This window comes from Notamacropus eugenii, chromosome 3, assembly GCF_028372415.1.
Source record: "Notamacropus eugenii isolate mMacEug1 chromosome 3, mMacEug1.pri_v2, whole genome shotgun sequence".
Taxonomy (NCBI): domain Eukaryota; kingdom Metazoa; phylum Chordata; class Mammalia; order Diprotodontia; family Macropodidae; genus Notamacropus; species Notamacropus eugenii.
The window spans coordinates 46,761,327-46,782,273 of record NC_092874.1 but is presented as its reverse complement, the minus strand read 5'-3'; the positions used below and the strand labels follow the sequence as shown (position 1 = coordinate 46,782,273).

General features: G+C 40.7%; 1 protein-coding gene across 2 annotated transcripts; it reads right to left on the bottom strand.

Moving 5' to 3' along the window:
* Positions 1–671: 671 nt before the first annotated feature.
* CX3CR1 (C-X3-C motif chemokine receptor 1) lies at positions 672–17,746 on the bottom strand. 2 transcript variants are annotated; one of them, XM_072651473.1, is made up of 3 exons: positions 13,814–17,746; positions 12,347–12,556; positions 672–6,268 (listed from the first exon to the last, which is right to left on the bottom strand). In XM_072651473.1, exons 2-3 carry the CDS (start codon positions 12,361–12,363, stop codon positions 5,185–5,187), a joined length of 1,101 nt encoding a protein of 366 aa, XP_072507574.1. In that variant the 5' UTR covers positions 12,364–12,556; positions 13,814–17,746; the 3' UTR covers positions 672–5,184. The 2 variants fall into 2 exon arrangements, with proteins under 2 accessions (XP_072507574.1, XP_072507573.1); XM_072651472.1 differs by lacking the exon at positions 12,347–12,556 and having other exon boundaries at positions 13,814–17,745.
* Positions 17,747–20,947: the final 3,201 nt, after the last annotated feature.

The following is a 20,947-nucleotide window of genomic DNA, read 5'->3' as shown; positions in this document are numbered from 1 at the left end:
AGTTTTAACTCTTATTATCTGTCTCCCAAACCATTGTATTACTTTCCTAATTGGCCTCCCTTCCTCTCCTCTATCTACTCCAGTCTACCCTCCCTACTATTCAGATCATTTTATCCCCTGCTTCATAAAGTCCAGTGACTCTCTAGAATCAGATATCATAGCTTCTGATCAGCATCGATATCTCTTCCTGCCTTTCCATTGCTGTTACACCTTACTCCCCTCCTCCTACTCTGCAATCAAGCTTTATTTACCTCCCAGCTGTTCTACACAGTCCATCTTCCATCTCTGTGATTTTGCACCAGCTGTTCCCCGTCCCTAGAATGGCCACCCTTCTCCCCTCTGCTTCTTAGAATCCCAGGTTTCCTCCCAGACTCAGCTCAAGAGCTCCATTCTACACTTCTTTCCCTTGGTTCGCATTTGCTTCCAGTTGTTTTCACTCCGGCAGGCGTTTTTCAATCATGTCTCCCTCTTCCCCATCTCCATGTGCCCGCCACTGAATTGCTATAAATGGATGTCCCTTGGCCATGGCTCAGCCTTGATGATTAGTTCGGCTCTGTTCTCTGTGCCTCTTCACTGATTCCTCTTCCCTACAATTACAGACGGGGTCCCTGCTTCCCTGCCTTGCCCAGCAAGGTACAATAATGACTTTGGTATTCAAAGAATTCTCTCGATTCCAGAAATTTCCAGATTTTATTTACTAGACTTTACAGTAAAATTTATTGGACCAGACTTTATTTACTTTATACTCAAGAAATACAGGTGAACAAATGATTAAGAAACACACGCTCATAATTACAAAAGATTTACAAGGTATTCTTAATGGCCTACAAACATCCCACAAATATCCAAACAAATCTGTTCTAACAAGAGCTTCTTCCTTCCTATTCAATCAAATATTTTTATTTACCAATAGAAACTTCTATTCTTTATCATTTTTCTTAGTATAGAATTTCTTCCTCTCCTTAACCTCCTTTACATTTTGCAAAAGTTAAAAGTTATTAAATCTATACATCAGACTTTATCCTCCCAAGATAATTTTTTATTAGTAACCTAGTAAACAACATTAAACACATTGTGATGCAAGCAAAATTTTGGAAAAAATAAATTACATGAAAAAACATTAACTTCCATTTTTTTCTGATGTTTTTAGAAGCAAAAAATGTGTGTATTAACGGTAACAAAATAGTAAAAAAATTACCCCATTTGTTTTTAAGTTCTCTTCCACACTTTGTTTTTTGTATGTGTATTTTCCTTATTACCACTAAACATTTATTAATTGATTACTGTATTCTAGGCACTGCGCTAGATACTAAGGAAACAAAAGATAATGAATGGAAAATGGTCCCTGTCTCCAGGAGCTTTTCAGCAGAATCATATATTATCAACAGGCTGTGCTGTTTGATATTTACTAGCTAGGTACCTCCACTTAATTAAAGCTATATAAATTGAGAAATACACTGTTTTCCAATTCTACTGGGGTTGTAGCCACCCTCGGTTTTCTCACTTGTAAAATAAAGGGGTTGGACTTGATGGACTTGATAGACTCTAAAGTCTATTCTTTTCCTATATACTCATTTATCCAGTGCTTTTCCAATTCTTTAATTTCTAATCTTCTATTCCAACCCTATTCTCCCCCCCCTTTTTTTTCTGCCTTAGGCCTCTCTTTTCTCCCTCCCTATTCTCTTTTTACATATCCCTGAATAAAGTCTGATCTTTGTGGGGAAACAAACCCAGAGCAAAACTGGACTTCTTGTAGTAACTGTCATCAGAGTTTTTCTGTGACCATAGTCTATAGTCCTTGCTACTAGAGGGGCTGAGGCTAGTGGATCACCTGGGTTTGGGAGTTTTGAGCTATAGCAGAGCTAAGGCTAAGACTGTGTTCACACTAAGTCTGATAAACGATGTGTGTGTGTCTTTGTCCTTCATTGCCAAAGAAGACCAAGCCATCAGAGAAATGATGACATGACTTGCACTTGACTTTGTTTTGAGTGAGGGAGGGCTGTGCAGGTCACCAGCCTCACTTCTCCTCCAGAGCCATCTGAATCCAGTGACCAAATATTCATCAGGATGACTGGAGATGACCCATGATGAGGCAATGGGGATTAAGTGACTTGCCCAAGGTCACACAGCTAGTGAGTGTCAAGTGTCTGAGGTGAGATTTGAATTCAGGTCCTCCTGACTCCTGCACAGGTGCTCTATCTGCTGCACCACCAAGGTGCCCCCTGATAAATGATACCCCAGGGGTTGACATCCTCCAGGCTGTCTACTAATATGCAAACTGGCCCAGATTGGGAAAGCAGAAAAGGTTATAGTTCCTGTATTGGAATTAGGACCCAGTGACCACCAGACTTCTAACTTGGGTCAAATAAGGAGACCCAATCTCAAAAAATAAAAATAAAATAAAATATTAAGCAAAAATAATGTGTTGCTCTTGTTTTTATGTTGCTATCAACAGGTACCTTTTGGTATACATTTATTTTCTGTACTAAAGTTTATTGATCAGTCTTTCTTTTCCCACTCCACCCCCAAATCTAAGATACTATGGCTTGGGTCTGAATTCTATTTGTTACCTGCTGCCTGTAGGACCTTAAGGAAGTGATATCTCCTCTCTGAACCTCAGTTTTCTCATCTGTAAAAATAGGCAGCCCTAAATGAAATGTATAATGCCTTCTAGCCCCAAATCTACTGTCTTATGACCTAGGACCTGCCTTTTCTATGCTTTCTCATTCCAAATCCTGTTGGGTAGTTTGAGTTCTCTTGAATTAGTAAAATCCATAGCCTTGTCCACTGGTCATTTTCATCACCTCCAAGTCATCTAAAGGAGCTGACAATGACAAATGCATTGCCACCAAGAGTTACAGTGACAGCTGGCCATGATCATGAAATGACAGTAGTCAGTGCAAGCATGAAACCATTGACTGAAACTGTTGCCTAATAAGACACCACTCACCATACAAGGAAAATAACACTGGGGTCATATGACATCTGGGACTGACTCTCTCCCAGAGGAACTCAGGCAGGTTGAGAACAGACAGTGTCTTCTCAACTGTCTTCTCAAGGGTGGACCCACCCAGCTAAATCACAGATCCTTGGAATAGTGAAGGATTGTGTCCAATAAGCCAAAAATGAAAGTCACCTGAGAAGGTGGCTGCTATTTTCCTATTCATTGTCTATGGCACACCAGTTGGTTTTCTTGTTATTTAGCTATTTCAACACCAACCTCTTCAAAGTTTTGGCTTCTGAAGGACTTCCTTTTTTCCCCCTTCCTATTGCACCGCATTCAGCACTTTTTAAAAGTAGTTTTCCCATGGTATAAATATGACATTTTCTCTGGGAAGCAAGTGTTTGGCTCCTCTTCACCATTCATTACTTAGCAACAACAAAAGGTTGTGTTCTCACTCTTCTAGGTCTAGTTTTGAATTAGGTTCTACTCTGTGATCTCACAGTTCTGAACCAATTGCTTCAAAAGGCCGGCAGGAGTGTCTGGCAACATCATATTCAACTAATTCAATTCAACAACCATTTTACTGTGCTGAGTAAATTTGACTTTGATAAGCAGCAATTAAACAATTGCTATGTACCAGGCATTGTATCAAGAACTTAACTGTGTCACAACTCTACAATTATTCCAAGAAAAATCAGTTATAATTCCTAGTTAACTTGGAGAGTCAAGAACCCTTGACAACCCCACCAAAGAACACTTACCCTACCACACCCCCAATCATAACTTCTCAATATTCACACATATGTCAAATGTATAAAGGAAAAGTCTGACTATTAGTGGGTAATGAGAAATTGTTTATGCATTGGGTTTAATTTATACCCCAGGTCCACCACTTTTGTAGCTATGTGGTCTTAAAACCAGGTCTGCTTCTTTCTAACCATGTGGCCATTTAAAGTCTCTTGGCCTTATACTGTCTGTAACAGGAGTCACCCGAAATAGCGGTTAGAATGCTGGACTTGGGGTCAGAATAGGCTTGGGTTCATATCTCACCTCTGATACTTATTAGTCCTAGAAGAATTACACTTGCTTTCTTTGAAAAGGTCTTGGAGGGGCAGCTATGTGGTGAAGTGGATAGAGTATCTGACCCTGCAGTCCAGAGGACTTGAGTTCAAATCCAGCCTCAGATACTTAGCTGTGTGACCCTGGGCAAGTCAATTAACCCCCAAAATAAAAAGAAATGGTCTTAGAGTCAGGTTAGAAAAGCTAGATGAAAGAGTATGTGTTAATAAGTCAAGTAACAAGTCTTTACAGTGAGATTCTTTTGTACCCAAAATTGAGCTGAGCACTGGAAGGGATGGACTTGTCTTTGTCCTGAGGGAATGTACGTAGCTTGGGAGACTACACTAACATACAAGCATTAAATGCTCCAGAAGGCAAAGATTGTCATGGGCCAAAGTGGTCAAAAAAAGATCCTTTGGAAGAAGAGAATTCAGATACTGAGGGGAGCAGGAAGGACATTTTATGCATAGTATCAGTCAAAGAATGAATGTGGAAATGGACATGGTTTATAGATGGAACAATAAGAAGATATGTGACATTATATGGATATATTCATAATGATAACTTATCTAAATATTTATCTACAAGTTTACTGGTGCAATGAATATGATTTATCTCATTTGACCCTCAAAATCTGGTGTTATATAGTAGAGCTCTGATCATGCCCATTTGACAGATGGAGTGGAGGAGTTTCAGAGACTTTAAATGACTCACTCTTAATCACATAATTCAAAAGCCTTCAAAGTAAGATTCAAAGCCAGAGCTGTCTGCCTCCAAATAAGTCTAAGGCTCTACCTACTATGCCACACTGCTTCAGGCTATGTTGTTGGTGATGGAAAATTAGCTTGAGTGATGAAAGTGGGAACAGAGTTTTTGGAGGACTTGAGAGCTTGCAAAGGAGTTTGGACTTGGGTTCGATAGGCAATATGGAACCCTTAGAGTTTCTTTAGCAAGGGAGAGGCATGTGACAGTGATGTTTCATCTGGTAGTGGTGTATAGGCATGACAGAAGAGGGGAGATCCTGGCATGCTTGTACAGAATGACTAAGACTCTTCTCCCTCTGCCAGTCTACATATTCCCAAGAGTTGGAAACATTGCTCTTCTCTACACATAAGGTGGTTTCTTAGGGGGACTCCCATTCTTGTTCATCTTAGCTAAGAGAGGCGGTTTTGAGGTGCCTTTCAGAGAAGGATTGAACCATCTCCATCACTTGTAAAGCTAGTAACACTGGCACTAATGATTGTACTTTCTCGCTTGTGAGCATCAGGAGAGAGGAACTGAGTGCGGACATCATGGCTACACAGGATAGACAGGCATTTCCTATATAAGTGGTAAAGGTATTTCCTGAATTTTTCACCAGCAAAGGCGTAGATAAAGGGATTGAGGCAGCAGTGGATGAAAGCAATTGTTTCTGTCACATTCATCGCAAGCCTCAGGGCCTTCTTCAGCTCACAGTTTTCAAAGAGGTTGTAGTATTTGAGTGTTTCCAGGAAGATCATCACATTATAAGGTGTCCAGAAGAGGAAAAAGACAAACACTACTACCAGTATCAGCTTGATTGTCCTTGTTTTTTTGTGGTTTTTGCAAGAAAATATTGTCCGGATGATCCCAAAATAACAGTAGCACATGATGAGAAGGGGGACCATGAAGCCAAGGAAATTTGTTTCCACATTCCGGAGCACAGGCCAGATATCCCGAAGAATGTCAGGGTAATTACCTAGACACTCACTGTCCACTTTTTCAGTGAACATGAACTGCGGGGTCGCAACAAGGATGGCCGCTGCCCAGACGCCAAGACTGACTATGACGCCATGTTGAACTGTCCTACAGTTGAGGGAGTGGGCTGCCAAGACTATGGCCACATACCTGTCGATGCTTATGATGGTGATAAAGAAGATGCCACTAAAGTAGCCAATGAAGTAGAAGGCAGTGATAAGCTTGCATAAGGCATTGTTGAAGCCCTGCTCATTTAGCACATAATGGGTCCAGAAGGGCAGAGTCGTGACAAAGAGCAGGTCTGATAATGCCAAGTTGAGGAGGTAAATGTCTGTGATGCTTTTATGTTTGCTGCTGTTGGTGAGTGCAAGGACCACCAGCAGGTTCCCCACCAGGCCAAAAGCAAAAACAAGGGAGTAAAGAGTGGGTAAGAAGATGATCCCAAAGTTCAAGATGTTCCTCTGGTCACAGGCCATGGGATAATTGTCATAGTTGTATGTGAATGTTGTTGATTCAAGGCTTGTTTCAGCCATGGTGAAGAAGAGGTAACTGAGAAAATAAAAGAACAGTCATATTAGCTGGCAGAAAGGGCAGAATTCTGTAACTGATCAAGATCCTTCTTATGGCAAGATGTAAGGTAGGTCAAACTCCGGGTTTCCTACTTACATCCTTAAAAGTAATCGTTAAAACTACACCTAGTCAAGCAAAATCAATTCCCATGTCGGTCATTTCCAAAAAATGTATGTCTCCTTCTGCAAATTTAATCTGTTATATCCATCAAGTGGGAAGTTGTGAGGAGAGGAGGGCGAGATAACAATGCTTGTTAATGGAAAAAAATTAAAAGCAATTATGAGATCTATCCTTCTTTTCTTTTTGGATAATCAGTAAGGCATTCTATACCCCTTTCAGCTGAGTGTTCTTTCCCATTCTTCACCTTAACTGAACCCTGAATTTCTCAGAAGTGGAACTGCACCCTTAAACCTTCTGTAATGAAAATTCTATCTTGTTCTATCTCTTGGGGTATCAGGAGAAGCAAATTCCTTGATCCTTGTAGAGCCTTTGCCCCAAGCAGTGCCAGTTCATATAATTCAGGGCCAAGATGACTTCTCCCCTATCCCTCACAATATTCATTTTGACCAAGTTTAACACAATTGGCAAAACCTCACTTCCCTTTGCTTGCCTCCTGTCGTATGTAGTTTTTGACTTTTTTCTTTCATGAAAGCTTCATTTTATTTATATCTTGTATTTACAGCATCACCTTAAATTCTGTATACAAAAGCCATCCCTTTTAACAAAGATTTAAAAAGAGAGGGAGGCAAAGCACTTTGATAAAATCAATCAATATATCATCTTTTAAAAATTTTTTCAAAGAAGAAATGGAACAAGATAGAGTCTCCATTATAGAAAGTTTAAGGGGTGCAGTCCCACTTCTGAGAAAGTCAGGGTTCAGTTAAGATGAAGAATGGGAAAGAATACTCAGATGAAGGGAGTATAGAAGACCATGCTGATTACCCAAAAAGAAAAGAAGGATAGATCTCATAATTGCTCTTTATTTTAATTTTTTTGTTTAAAAAATTTTGACAGAAGGGTCCATGTACTTCATCTAACCTAGAGAATAATTTTGTGGGTCAAGTTTCTCATCATCCTTTCCTATGCAGTGATTTTTTTTTTTACAGCAAGACAAGACTGTACATAATGATTGACTTTGTCCTGAGAGAGAAACATATGGCAAGAGATACCTCTCCTTCTCTCTTAACTCTCTACTCTGTCTTTACAATCTTCCTTCCAACCTTATTATTCCAAAGAAACTGCCCTTTCCAAGGTTACCAATGATCTCTTAGTTGCCAGCTCCAATGGTCTTTTCTCAAAACTCGTTCTTCTTGACCTCTCTGCAGTCTTTGATATTATGGATCCCACTCTCCTCTCACTCCCTCAGACCATGTGTGTCCCTCAGGGTTCTATCCTGGGCTCTCTTCTCTTCTCTCTCTATACCATTTTACTTGGTGATCTCATCAGCTCCCGTTGATTTATGGTAACGATTATGATAATGATTCTTTATAATAATGATTCTCAAATCTACCTATCCTGCCCTAATCTCTCCACTGACTTCCAATCTCGAATCTCCACCTGCCTTTGCGACATTTCAAACAGGACATTCAGTAGACAACTTAAACTCAATATAAGCAAAACAGAACTCAGTATCTTCCCCCCTTAAGCCCTCCCCTCTCCTCATTCCTTCTATACTGCTGTAGAGAGCACCACCATCCTTCCAGTCTCTCAGGCTCACAATCCAGGAGCCCTCCTGGATCCCTCACTATCTCTTCCCCCCACATTCAAGCTGTTGCCAAGGCCTGATGATTTCACCTTTGTAAAATCTCTTGAAAGTGCCCCCTTCTCTCCTCTGACACTGCCACCTTTCCTAGTACAGGTCTTCACCAACTCACACTTGGACTATCAAAACAGCAGCTGGTGGGTCTAACTGCCTCAAGTCTCTCCCCACTTCAATCCATCCTTCAATCAGCCACTAAAGTGATTTTCCTAAAGTTCAGGTCCCATTATGTCATTCCCCACCCTCAGTAAACATTAGGGATTCCTTGTTACATCCAGGATCAAATATAACATGCTTTGCTTGGCATTCGAAGTCCTTCATAACCTAGCCCTCTCTTCCCTTTTCAGGCTTCTTCCACCTTAACTCCTGGTCACATTCTTTTCATTTCAGTGGCCTCCTGGCTTTTCCATGAACAAAACACTCCATATCTCAGCTCTGGGCATTTTCTCTACCTCACATGCCTGGAATGCTCTCCTTCCTCTGCTCAGACCACTGACCCTGGCTTCCTTTAAGTTCAAACTAAAATCCCATATTTCCCCAGAATCCTTCCCCAACCCTTTTAATTCCAGTGCCTTCCCTTTATTAATTATTTCCTATTTGTCATATTCATACATACATGCACACACACACATAGCTTGTTTGTATTTAGTCTTTGCTTGTTGTCTCTCCCAGTAGATTACAAGCTGCTTGAGGGCAAGAAATGTCTTATACCTCTTTCTGTATCACTAGTATTTAGCATGGTTCCTGGCACATAATAGATAGTTGATAAAGGTTTATTGATTGGCTATTGATTGATTGACACTGTCTTCTTGCATGCCTTCACTGTTCCTCAACTCACCACATGCAGCTCTACATCAGAAACCCAGGGCACAACCTAAATCTAGCACCTCCTCAGACTGCTTGGCTCCCACCCTACCCCAAAGACCTGACACTTTCTCCCATTCCCCAAATACATACACACAGGGTTGTCACTTGGTTCCCTACTAGTTGCTTTTTACACCCTGTGATTACATAAAAATTATTTAATTTTCAACTCACAGAGATAAAATTGTTTCATAGTTTCTAAAATTAGGACTGAATCTTTATATCCTGAAGAGGCCAAGGAAGGCCTAGGTCAAAACAGGGCCCACTATATTACCTTGCACTTAACAGATACTTATTTAATTGAATATGTCTAATTGAGGGGGAGCTAGGTGATACAGTGGATAGAGGGCCAGGCCGAAAGTTAGAAAGACTCATCTTCCTGAGTTCAGTCCAATCTCAGGCACTTACTAGCTGTATGACCCTGGGCAAGTCATTTAACCCTGTTTGCCTCAGTTTCTTCATCTGTAAAATGAGCTACAGAAGGAAATAGCAAGCCACCTCAGTATCTTTACCAAGAAAATCCCAAATGGAATCATGAAGAGTGGGACATGACTGAAATGACTGACCAACAACATAGTCCCACCTTCTACAGGAAGCCTTTCCCAAGTCTGCTTAATTTTAGTGGTTTCCCTCTGTTAATTATTCCCTCTTTAGTCTGTGTATATTGTTTGTATATTTTGTATGTTCTATTGGGTTGTCAGCAGGGAGTGTCTTTTACTTCCTTTTGTATCCCCAGAGCTTAGCCCAGTGCTTGGTACATAGTAGGGCCTTAATAAATGTTTATTAATTGATTGATTGAAGTATATCTTGAACTCAAGTCTTCCTATGTCTGAAATAGGTTCTTTACCTACTATGTCAACCTACCTCATTGCACATTAGGATGGTAGACTAGTCTTCTGGTGAGCTTAGAGTCAGGAAGACTCAGGCTTGTACCATGCTTCAGATACTTGTTCAATCTAACTGTTCAATCCTTGATAAATTGATCTCTTTGTGACTCAGTTTCCTCACCTGCAAAACCTGATGACCTCTAAGGCCCTTTCCAACTCTAAATCTTTGATCACATAAAATACCTTTGTCTTTGACAGGTAACATGGTGGTCATGGAAGCAACTCTGACCTTAGAGTCAGAAGACCTGGTTTGATTCCTCATCCTTTATGAGCCTCAGTTATGAAAGAGGGACAAAAATATTTGTGCTCCCTACTCCAGAAGGAGTATATAAACATAAGCCATTTCCATTATCTTGAGGGTTCAAGGAAAACAAGGTGGGAATGTTGAAGAAGGTCTGCAGGACTCTGGGTGCTGAAGACCAGAGAAAGTAGGGGGACTGGACCAGAGGAGAAGCCTTAGTGAGTAATTTAATTCATTCTTACATGCACTAGAGAAAGTGTCTATGACTCACTGTGAAAAGCAAGTTGATTGAAAAGGGAGCGCCCATTTCCAAGTTATGTAAGGAAATGATTCCAATGTAAAAGAATCAGATTCATGTCCCAGTTGGTACTTGGTAAAAGGATATTTACAGACAACCATCAAAGGAAGAAATCCAAACTATCTCCAGCTAGATGAAAAAATGTTCCACATTCATCCAAAAATGCTCCACACTAATGATTAGAGAAATGCAAATTAAAGTAATTTTGAGATTCTGCCGTATCTATTAAATTGGCAAAGCTAACAAAGATGAAAAATGACACATATTGGAGAGCTTCCCGAAAAGGATCCCTTAATGCCTTGTTAGTGGAACTGTGTATCAGTCCAGCCATTCTGGAAAGCAATTTGGAACCATGCCCAAAAGATCATTAAACTGCATTTGATTTAGTACCAAGTCTTACATTAATAAGCCTAAAATATTAGCTTGGTCTCATAATAGTTGGAAAACCATAAATGATTTGGAGTTTGCATAAGGGATACCAAGGAAAGGGTCTAGAAAGTCAACTCAGATCAGATCTGGGCATGGAAAGATTAAGTCTTAATGGGAATATCAGAGGGGTGGCATAGAGGGAGTGAGTGGACCACTTTGCCCCTGCAGTCAGAGAACAGTCACTCAAAATCAAGGCTGGTCCTGCCCCAACCAAATGTTAAGTCCCTCCATTTTTACTCTTCTGATCATCCTTTGAATCCATTCCCTATTAGCCAGTGAGACTCTAGCACAGTGGAGGGAGACATATTTAAGCAGGGTTGAGTCATTTAGGGTGTGACCTAGGGCATCTCTAATTTTCCCCTCTTTCTGTTGCTTCTCCTATCCTTTCACCCTCAGCTTCACTGTGAAGTCAAACATACTCAGGGTGGGCAGTGAAGTCAGCCAGAGAGACAAGAAGGGCCAGATTCAATGTCCTGTTCTGAAGCTTATTTTTGGTTACCTCCTGACTTGATTTTGGATGGCTTGGAAGGGATAAAGTAAGATAATATAGATAACAATAACCCACATTTCTAGCATTATATGGCTCACATGGCACTCTCTTTACAACCTTAGGAAACCACACTGACCTATTTGTTCCTCTCACATGACTCTCCATCTCTCATCTCGGTTTCCCTGTGCCTAGGATGCTCTAACCTCTTTGCTTCCCAATTCTTAGCCTCCCTGGCTTTCTTCAAGACTCCACTATAGTAATACTTAGATAGCAGGCATTATCTCATTTGGTCCCCATATCATTCATATGGGGAAAGTGGCAGTTAGGTGGTACAGTGGGGAGAGTGCCAGGCCAGGAGTCAGAAAGAACTGAATTCAAATTCAACTTAAAAGCTACATGACCCTGGGCAAGTCACACAAATTCTGTTTGCCTCAGTTTCCTCATCTGTAAAATGGGAAGATAATAGCACCTACCTCCTGAAGTTATTGTGAGCATCAAGTGAAATACTAAGTGTAAATATTACTATTTATTAATTATATTATGTTTATTTATATATTACTATTTATATCACTAATGTTAGTTTTTATTATTAGCATAGTGCCTGGCACATAGTAGGTACTTAATAAATGTTAGCTCTTGTTATGAAGGCAGATAGGTGGTACAATGGCTAGAGTGCTGAGTCAGGAAGATTCCTCTTCCTGAGTTCAAATTCAGACTCAGATATTTACTAGCTGTGTGACTCTGGGCAAGTCTCTTAACCCTGTGTGTCTCAATTTTCTCACCAGTGAAATGAGTTGAAGAAAGAAATGCAAACTACTCCAGGATCTTTGCCAAGAAAACCCCAGATGGGGTCATGAAGAGTTGGACACGACTGAACAACAAAAATTATTATGTATAAAAAGGGGATAATAACACCATCTAGTCTCCAGGGCTGTTGCGAGGATGAACTGAGATAATAATAGTGATGCACTTAGCACAGTGCCTGGCACACAGCAGTGCCATGGAAGTGTTAGTTATTTTGATTATTCCCCTTTAGCAGATGGGGAAACAGACTGAGAGAGGTTAAGTAACTAGCCAGAAGTCACATACCTGGCAGGAATCAGCATTCAGATTTCCCGACGCTGTGTCCAGTGCTTTAGCCCCCACCCCAAGCTGTGGTAAATGGCACAAAACTGGTACCCAAAATGCGGTGAGAGCCTAGAAAAGAAAGGGGCTAGGACCTGGAGCTGGGACGCAAATCAGGCACAGCTCCCCAGAGGAGGTATCATTCAAGCTGAGCCTTGAACAACAGACAGATCTCTGGGGGAAAAGAGGAGAAATTCCAAATAGGTCTCGTAAATGTCAATCCATTCTTCAGTAACTATATGTTTATACAAACTCCCTGTTCTTTCTCTACCTATTTCCTCACTGTGGTATTTACTCTTGGCTATCCTAAATGTGATATTTTTATGAGATATGATTTGGTGTCTGACGGATCCTCTGAATGTGTGGAATGATGGTTTCTTAGATGCTTTTTTATCTGCTTTGGGAATGGTCCTTCATCCTCTCCCCTCAATTTCCATCCTGGAATTTCATTTCATTCTATTTTCTCCCCCTTTCCCCTCAATTTCTGCCTTTAATTTACCATTTAAGATAGACATGTTTCAGTGACTTATTGGAATTCTGAAACTCTCCAGACCCCCTCTAGGCTCAATTCCCAGTTCACTAAGTTGGTACTGCCTAGCTTTATGGTGTGTGTGTGTGTGTGTGTGTGTGTGTGTGTGTGTGTGTGTGTGTGTGTATCAGATCTACAATCTCATTGGCATAGGGAGCTCCCAGTGAGGAACTTCATTGAGTAATACCCATCAGCACCTGTTCTACAGCCTCCAGGAGAGCATGGTATAGTGGATAGACTGTTGAATGGGGAGTCAGGAAGATAGAAGTTCAAATCCTCCCTCAGACATTTACTATACAACCCTGGTAAGTCATAAAACTGAGTCTCAGTTTCCACCATCTCTAAAATGGAGATAATCATATCCCCTACCTTTTGTTATGAGGATCAAATGAGTTACTTATTGCCTTGAAAGTACTTTGTAAATCTTAAAAGCTGTATAAATGTTAGGCAGCTATTATTATAAATTATTATGTATTATATACTGTTATTATATATACTGTATAGTACATATACCATAATGTGCTATTATATATAATACTGTGTATTGTAATACTATTAGTATTATATACTATTATTATTGTTGCCTAGGGCACTGAAAGGCAAAGTAATTTGCCTAGCATCAAACGGGTGTCAGAGGCAAGATTTGAACTCTGGTCTTTTTGCCTCCCACGGCCAGCTCTCTATCCACCACACCCCATTATTTCTTCTTGCATCCCATACACTCTAGGTGCTAAAATGAACCCCAGGCTCTTGGGGCTAGCTAGCAATGCTCCTCAGTTCTCCCCACCACCAGTTTTGGTGTTTTCTCTCTTGTTTGATGTTTAGGGTAAACCAGCATTACTCATCATCTCAAACTACTCTCCTCCACTCCTTAGTTTAGAAATGGAATCACATTCTCTTACCTTGAGGCACTTCTAAAGCAAATTGTCTTTGCTGGCAAATCAGCTCCTGCCATCAGCTCATTCTCTGTCCAGAGGAAAGTATTTCCCTTTTCTTTCAGCTATTGTAGCAGCAGTCTTTGTGAAGGTGGCCAATGGGGTGTCTGCAAGGAAACTTGTAGTTTCCTGTGAGGTACTTTGTCTCAAAGCAGCTATCATTCAAGCCTTAGGAAGGCTACAGATTCTAAGAGTGAAGTAAGGCACAAGCATGAGATGTTGGCCAGTCCAGAGGTATCCGTGAGCAAAGGTGCGGTGTGTTGCAGTAGTGTCAAACTCAAAAAGAAAAATTCTTACCTAAAAAAAAATCCTGCAAGCTGCAGATTAATTTAGAAAACATTTTAACATCATTTATGTTCTACTGTATTTTTATTTTTGTTCAATAGTTCCCAGTTACATTTTAGTCAGGTTTGGCCTCACTGGTGGGCTAAAAGTGGTCAATAAGTCCGAGTCAGAAAGACCTGGGTGTGAATCCTGCCTCACACACTTACTACCTGTGTGACTTTGGGCAAATCTTTCTGGGTCTTGCCTCTCTGAACCTCAGTTTTCTCATCTGTAAAAGAAGTGGGCTGGACTTAACGAACTGTATAATTCCTTCTAGTTCTAAATCTGTGAGTCTATGGTCCAAGAAAAGCTTGGGTATACATGCTCATCTAAAGGTAGTGTTGTTTCTCTTACTTTTCCTACACTTGCTATGACTTTTTCAGGGTATCCCTTTTCAGTTGACCCTAATCTTCCTCCATTAGGATCTTGGTGTCTGGCATCTCTCTCTTTCCTTTACAAAGGGGTGAAGCCATACTCAGCTGCCTATGCCCTCAGCCACCTATCTGCTTGCTACATTATACCCTGTCTGATCCACTAGCTCCTAGTTGCTGTCCTCCTCCCTCCACTTGCCTACTCTTCCAGGGATAGCTGGGTTACTCCAGGATGGGAAAGGCAAATCACTCAGTCTTTCTGTACCTCAGTTTTCTCATCTGTAAAATAAAGGTTGTTGGAGTAGATGGCTTCTTGGGTCCCTTCTAGCACTATGATTCTTTTAGATCATGACTAAAGAGTTTCTGATGTTTCTTTGAGGGCAGCTAGTTGGTATAGTGGATAGAGTGCTAGCCCTGGAGTCAGGAGGACCAGAGTTCAAATTTTGCCTCAGATACTTATTAGTTGTGTGATGTTGGGCCAGTCACTTCACCCTTTTTGCCTCAGTTTCCTCATCTGTCAAATGAGCTGAAGGAGGAAATGGCAAACCACTCCAGTATCTCTGTCAAGAAAACCACAAATGGGGTCACAAATAGTCAGACATGACTAATAGACCAAAAAAAAAATGTCTCTGTGACTCTTCTGCTCATCCAGTCTTGACATTTAGAAATCCTGAGCGAAGGGGTGGTTGTAACAAAATTGTGCTATTATTTTTCTATGTTTCCTTCATTCCACAATACGTACAGAGTGCAGGCTATTACCATAGATTGTGCTAAGCGATATAAAGGATTCAAACAAATAGGTTAGATTGTTGCTTTCAAGGAAATAATAATTTTGATAAGAATCTTGACCATGAAACTTCAGCATCTTCTCTCTGGGAGACCATACACACATATACACAACTAAAACCTTAAATAACACAAGCTTGTGTTTGAGAAGTTTTGGGTGAGAGGTTTCAAATTAAATTCCAAATCAAATTCAATTAACATTAATTCAGTGTCTACTGTTATCAATCAATGAGCATTTATTAAACACCTACTGTGACAGTCGTTATGCTGATTACTGGGGACACAGAGATCACAACCAAATCATCCATCTAAGGTTCTTTATGCATTGGTGAGGTCAGGGAAGCCTTCTTGAAGGATAGAAGATTAACATGTTCTTGAAGGTTGAATTGGGTTTTGGATAGAGTTGGAGTAGACATCATTTTAATAATAGCTCTCAAGTAGATAACGCTTTATGAAGTGATTTTCATCTAGCAATCCTGTAAGAAAGGTGTCTTGAATATTATTACCAAGCCCATTTTTTAAATGACCAAATGAGCTCAAAGATGTTCATTGACTTGCCCAAGTAAGTCACTATGTTAGGAAAACCAAAACTTGAACCCAAATCTCCCGACTCCAGGCTTAGTGCTCTTTCAGACTCATGCTATTACAGGGATGCAGGATACACAAAGACAAAGAGACAGGAATCAGCAAGGCATCTTTGAGGGATCTCTGAGTAGAACTGATTGAAACAGAGGGTTCTCAATAAGGAACATGGGGAGGTGAATTTAGAAATCAAGCGTTCACAGACTTAAGGACAGAGAATTCAGAGACAATAAATTCCACCCTCTTGTTTTACAGATGAGGAAGATGAGGTGTGGAGTTTAAATGATTTGCACAAGGTCATAAAGCTAACAAGTATCTGAAACAGGATTTAAACCCTACTCTTCTTGACTCCAAGTCCAGTTTGATTCACTGCTCCATCTTTCCTCCAGTTTGGTACCATATTGCTAAGAGATCTTGACCACCAATCAAAGGAGTTTGGACTTTTCTTATTGGCAGTAGGGAACCATTGAATGTTGGAGGATAAGATATGTCACTAATGAGTTGTGTGGCCATAGGCAAGACATTTAACCACCATAAGCCTCAGTCTCCTCATCTATAAAATGGGAATAATGTAAAAATAGTACCTTCGTTACACAACTATTGTGCAAGGAAACCCAATCGTGAATGCAAAATGTTTTTTTTTAAAAACATTAAAATGCTATATGTCTCCCCTTTTATTACTGACCTAGAAGACTAATATGAGAGAGGAGGAAAGAATAGATTGAATCTGAAAGCTACTGGGACAAGGAAGGAAGGAAACAAGCATTAAGCACTTACTGTATGCCAGGAACTGTGCTAATTGTTTAGCAAAAATTATCTCATATGATTTTCACAACAATCCTGGGAGGTAGATACCACTAATATTTCTATTAAACAGTTGAGGAAACTGAGGTAGACACAAGTGACTTGTGCACAATCACACGACTAGAAAACATCTAAGGTCCGATGGGAGCTCAGGTCTTCCTGACTCCAGGCCTATCCACTGTAACTGCCCCTAGAGAAATGGAGACTCCTGACTCCAGGCCTGAAAGACATTATTGGTAGATAGGAATGAGAAGACCATGTGATCTGAAATAAGTCTCTAAACTCCTCTCAACCTCAGTTTACTCATGTGTAAAAATGAATGAATTGATCTAGAGAAGAGAACATTTGAGGTTCCTTCTGGTTCTGAAATTCTGGGTGACACTCTTTGAGGTGAGTCCTGTTTCTGTATGGTGACATCATCCAGCATACTCTTGTCTCCTATCAATCAATGAACAAGTATGGGTGTCAAATAGTCATCTTTGATTCCCTCTTCACTTGAATATCCAGACTGTCATTGAGACCCATCAATCCTTCTTAAACATTATCCCTTAAATCTGTAGCATTGTAGAAAGTAGAATTTGGACATTAAACATCATCTAATCCAACTCTGCCATTTACAGATGAAGAAACTGAGACTTAGAGCAAGTGACTTCCCCAAGGTCACAAGCTAGGATTCAGAACTGACTTGAAATCCAGTGATCCTTCCACTAGACCACAGTGGTACTTCCTCATCCTGAACCTGCAAATATGGTTAATGTCACATAGGTACCTCTACTAACAATACTTCCCAGGTTCACCTCCGCCTATTAAGGGAATGTGGTGGGAAACCATATGGAGGCCATGGAGGTGTGAGGGATGAATGGCAAACATATTGAGAGTCTCCATTTCTGTCCTCAGAGTTCCTAACTGTGTAACCTTGGGCAAATCACTTAACTCAGTTTGCCTCTGTTTCCTCATCTGTAAATAATCTAGAGAAGGAAATGGCAAACCACTCTAGTGTCACTGCCAAGGAAACCCCAAATGGGGTCATAAAAAAATCAGATACAACTGAAACGACTCAGCAACAGCAACTGTCAACAACAACTGAGATACAATATGAGATTATACTAAAGTATTACTAACATTAAACTCTATCCACAAAGGGTTTTAGAGTAACTCATCATGGAAGGGGCTTTTACTTTGACTTCTATTAAATATTTCTCATAGATTTTTTTTTTGGAGTGGTTCAAAATTCATCTTAACAAATACTCATTCTCCAAAAGGAGGAGGGAGTGATTCAGGAAAACACTATTTGTACGTGATTCTTGAAAACGAGGAGGAACTAGCCTGTGTTGCAGAAATGGCACATAGCTTGAGGGGAAGGTCTATTTCTGCCTTAGACTTGTAGCAAAGTCTGATATGTTGGGTTTTGGGAGAAATTTATTTCAAAGAATTCAGAGAAGTATAGGTAAATTTCCATGGATTATAGTTGTTTAGCAAAAGTAAGCCCCACAGAAACTCTCAAAAATGAAATTTTGGAGACATAAAGAAAAACAATTCTCATAGAGAGGAAAAGGAGTTCTCTAAGTAGACATATAAATGTACGGGGAACTCATCAGCCAACCATGATTTTAAAAGGACACAGAAAAGACATAAGCAGGGGAAGTAACAGAGGATGAATAGAAGGATAGTATAAGGAACATCGAGACTCAGAATGACCTGAGGTTGGTTAGGAGTGATTAAGGACAGTGGAAAGAGGGAAATTTTAAAAGTCATACAGGAGGAAAGAAGAGAAAAGGAGCATGATGAATGTAAGGTAGACTGGCAATGATAATGTGTGACTGAGAAGGCAGAACCATGAATTCTATTTTGTTCTTGTTTTCTTGGCCAAAGAGAATGATCTTTGGACAGGAAAAGATAGAACAAAATGAACTTGAAAGTAAAAATAAATAAAGAGGTAACTTGTTGTTCAGCCACATCTGACTCTTCATGACTGTGCTTGGGGTTTTCTTGGCAGAGGTACTAGAGTGGTTTGCCATTTCCTTTTCCAGCTCATATTACAGATGAGGAAAGTGAGGCAAACAGGGCTAAGGGTCATATAGCTAGGAAGTATATGAGGTTTGAACTCATAAAGATGAGTCTTTTTGATTCCAAGTCCAGTTCTCTATCCACTATGCACCACCTAATACCATGATTCAAATGTGGAATGAATGAAAAAAAACACCCCTTCCCATGTAAATCCTATGTCAATAACTTCAAAAGCGTCCTCTTTTGAGTAGGTTAAATAGTTTGGTCTGTGCACTTTCTTATACTATGAATTTTCTTAGCCCAGAAATTATCAATGTGTGGTCCATGGGCCCCTAACCTTTTGGGGGAATTTGTGAAGTCAAAATGATCATTACAATGCTGATGTTATTTACATAATTCACACAAATAAAAGTTCTTTGGGTTTATCCATGATGTCTTGAGGCCAAAAAGTTTGAGAACTGCTGGCTTAGCCAAAGGATTGGTGACATAGTCAGCATCACCCGGGTGGGTGAAAAACGGAGCCATAGCTGGAGCTCTCTGAGGTCAAATCCAGCACTCTTTCCCTCACACCATGGTGACTGGACCCTGGGGAAACGAAGTAGCCTCGGTCATCAGGGAGGTGGTTTTTCACCTCTCTTGGAACCTGTGGATTTGTCAGCCTCTTGTCTCCTCAGTCATAAACTTTGTGCACCCCCTTTTGGAAGGGATGTTTACTGCGGCCCCAGGTCATTCCCTAAACGTTGGGTCTTGCTTGCTTTGATCAGTTGAAGAAGGATACAATGGATTTTCCCATTGGGCTTGTTTCTTCCCCTTAACCCAGGTAATTTGAGTGTCACCTGAATGTATTTCAGGATACATTATTGGTCCCAGCTGTAGGTTAGCACTCTGCAAAGCACTTTGTACCTTTCTTTTGACCCTTAGGCGCTATTTAGTTTATATTTTGGGGACACCGTGAGCCCAGTGATGTGGACTTCCTGCATCGCTACAGAAGCTGAGCGTTGTCTCACCCTGACCTTCCCATAAACCTCTCAGGGAGACACTGCCCAAATCACTGGAGGTTTCCCTGATCCTTTCAGTCATCCGTGGACAACAAGACTAGTCTGAAGTCTCTGTTGTTACTGCACATTACCATCCTCTTCGCTTGTCCAGTCGTCAATGTCCTTGGTGATATCTTTTAGGTCATTTCCTTTGTCCAAGTAATGATGATGATGATGAGGACAGCTGCCATGTATATGGTGTTTACCTTGTGCCAGGCACTATGCTAAATGCTTTTACAATTATCATCTCATTTGAATCACAATAATGCTGCAAGGGAAGTGCTATTATTATCCCCATTTTACTGATGAAACAACCAGAGATTAAGTGACTTGTCTAGGATCACACAACTCCTGTCTGCAGCTGGACTTGAACCCAGGCCTTCCTGACCCTAGGCCTGTTGCTATGTCCACAACTCATCAGTGAGGGTGCATTCTGCGTCCTGCATCTTTTCATTGCCTTTTGGGTTACATGCTTTGGACCATTGAAAGCACCCCTTAGACCCCTAAGTATGATCCAGTTGTCTCCTCCCATCTATACCATCTATCTAAAATAAATGTACAGATAGGCTGCCTCAATCCATTGTCCATCCAATTGCAGGTTATGATCTGATCAGTATGGGATCTTTATCCACATTGCTTTTACAGCTTAAGCTGATTCCATGTGACCTTGGACGTATTACTTAATTTTCAATTAAATTCAATAAATATTTGTTAGGTGCTTACTATATGCTAGGCACTGGGGATACAAGTAAGAAAAACATGGCAGGGGGAAGGGGAGGGAGAGGGGGGCCCACCCCCAGCTTTCAATGCAAGGAAGCTAGGGAAAGATGGGGGAGGGGAATTGTGTGCCTTGGAATTTACAACAAGCAGAGTTGTGGAAGGATAGTAGAGTGAGCTAGAAAAGCTTGGAGTAGAGTTTAAGTGACTTGCCCAAGGTCACACAGCTAGTGAGTGTCAAGTGTCTGAGGTGAGATTTGAACTCAGGTCCTATCCTGGTTCCTGCACTGGTGCTCTATCCACCGCACCACCTAGCTGCCCCACCCTTCAGGGTCATAATCACCAGAGAGAAGAAGCCGAGGGAGTAGGAAGGTGCTCGGTATTGAAGGTTAAGTTAACCAGCATGATGAGATTTACAGTGATTAGCTTATCCTGGGAAAAGCATCTTAATGGAGTTCAGATCAAGCTGAATT

Excerpts from the sequence above, each read along its gene's own strand:
- CX3CR1 (XM_072651472.1), bottom strand. The coding sequence starts at position 13,866 with ATGGCAGGAGCTGATTTGCCAGCAAAGACAATTTGCTTTAGAAGTGCC. Across the intron at positions 6,269-13,813 it reads TGCTTTAGAAGTGCCTCAAG|TTACCTCTTCTTCACCATGG; the intron begins GTAAGAGAATGT and ends TTATTTTCTCAG.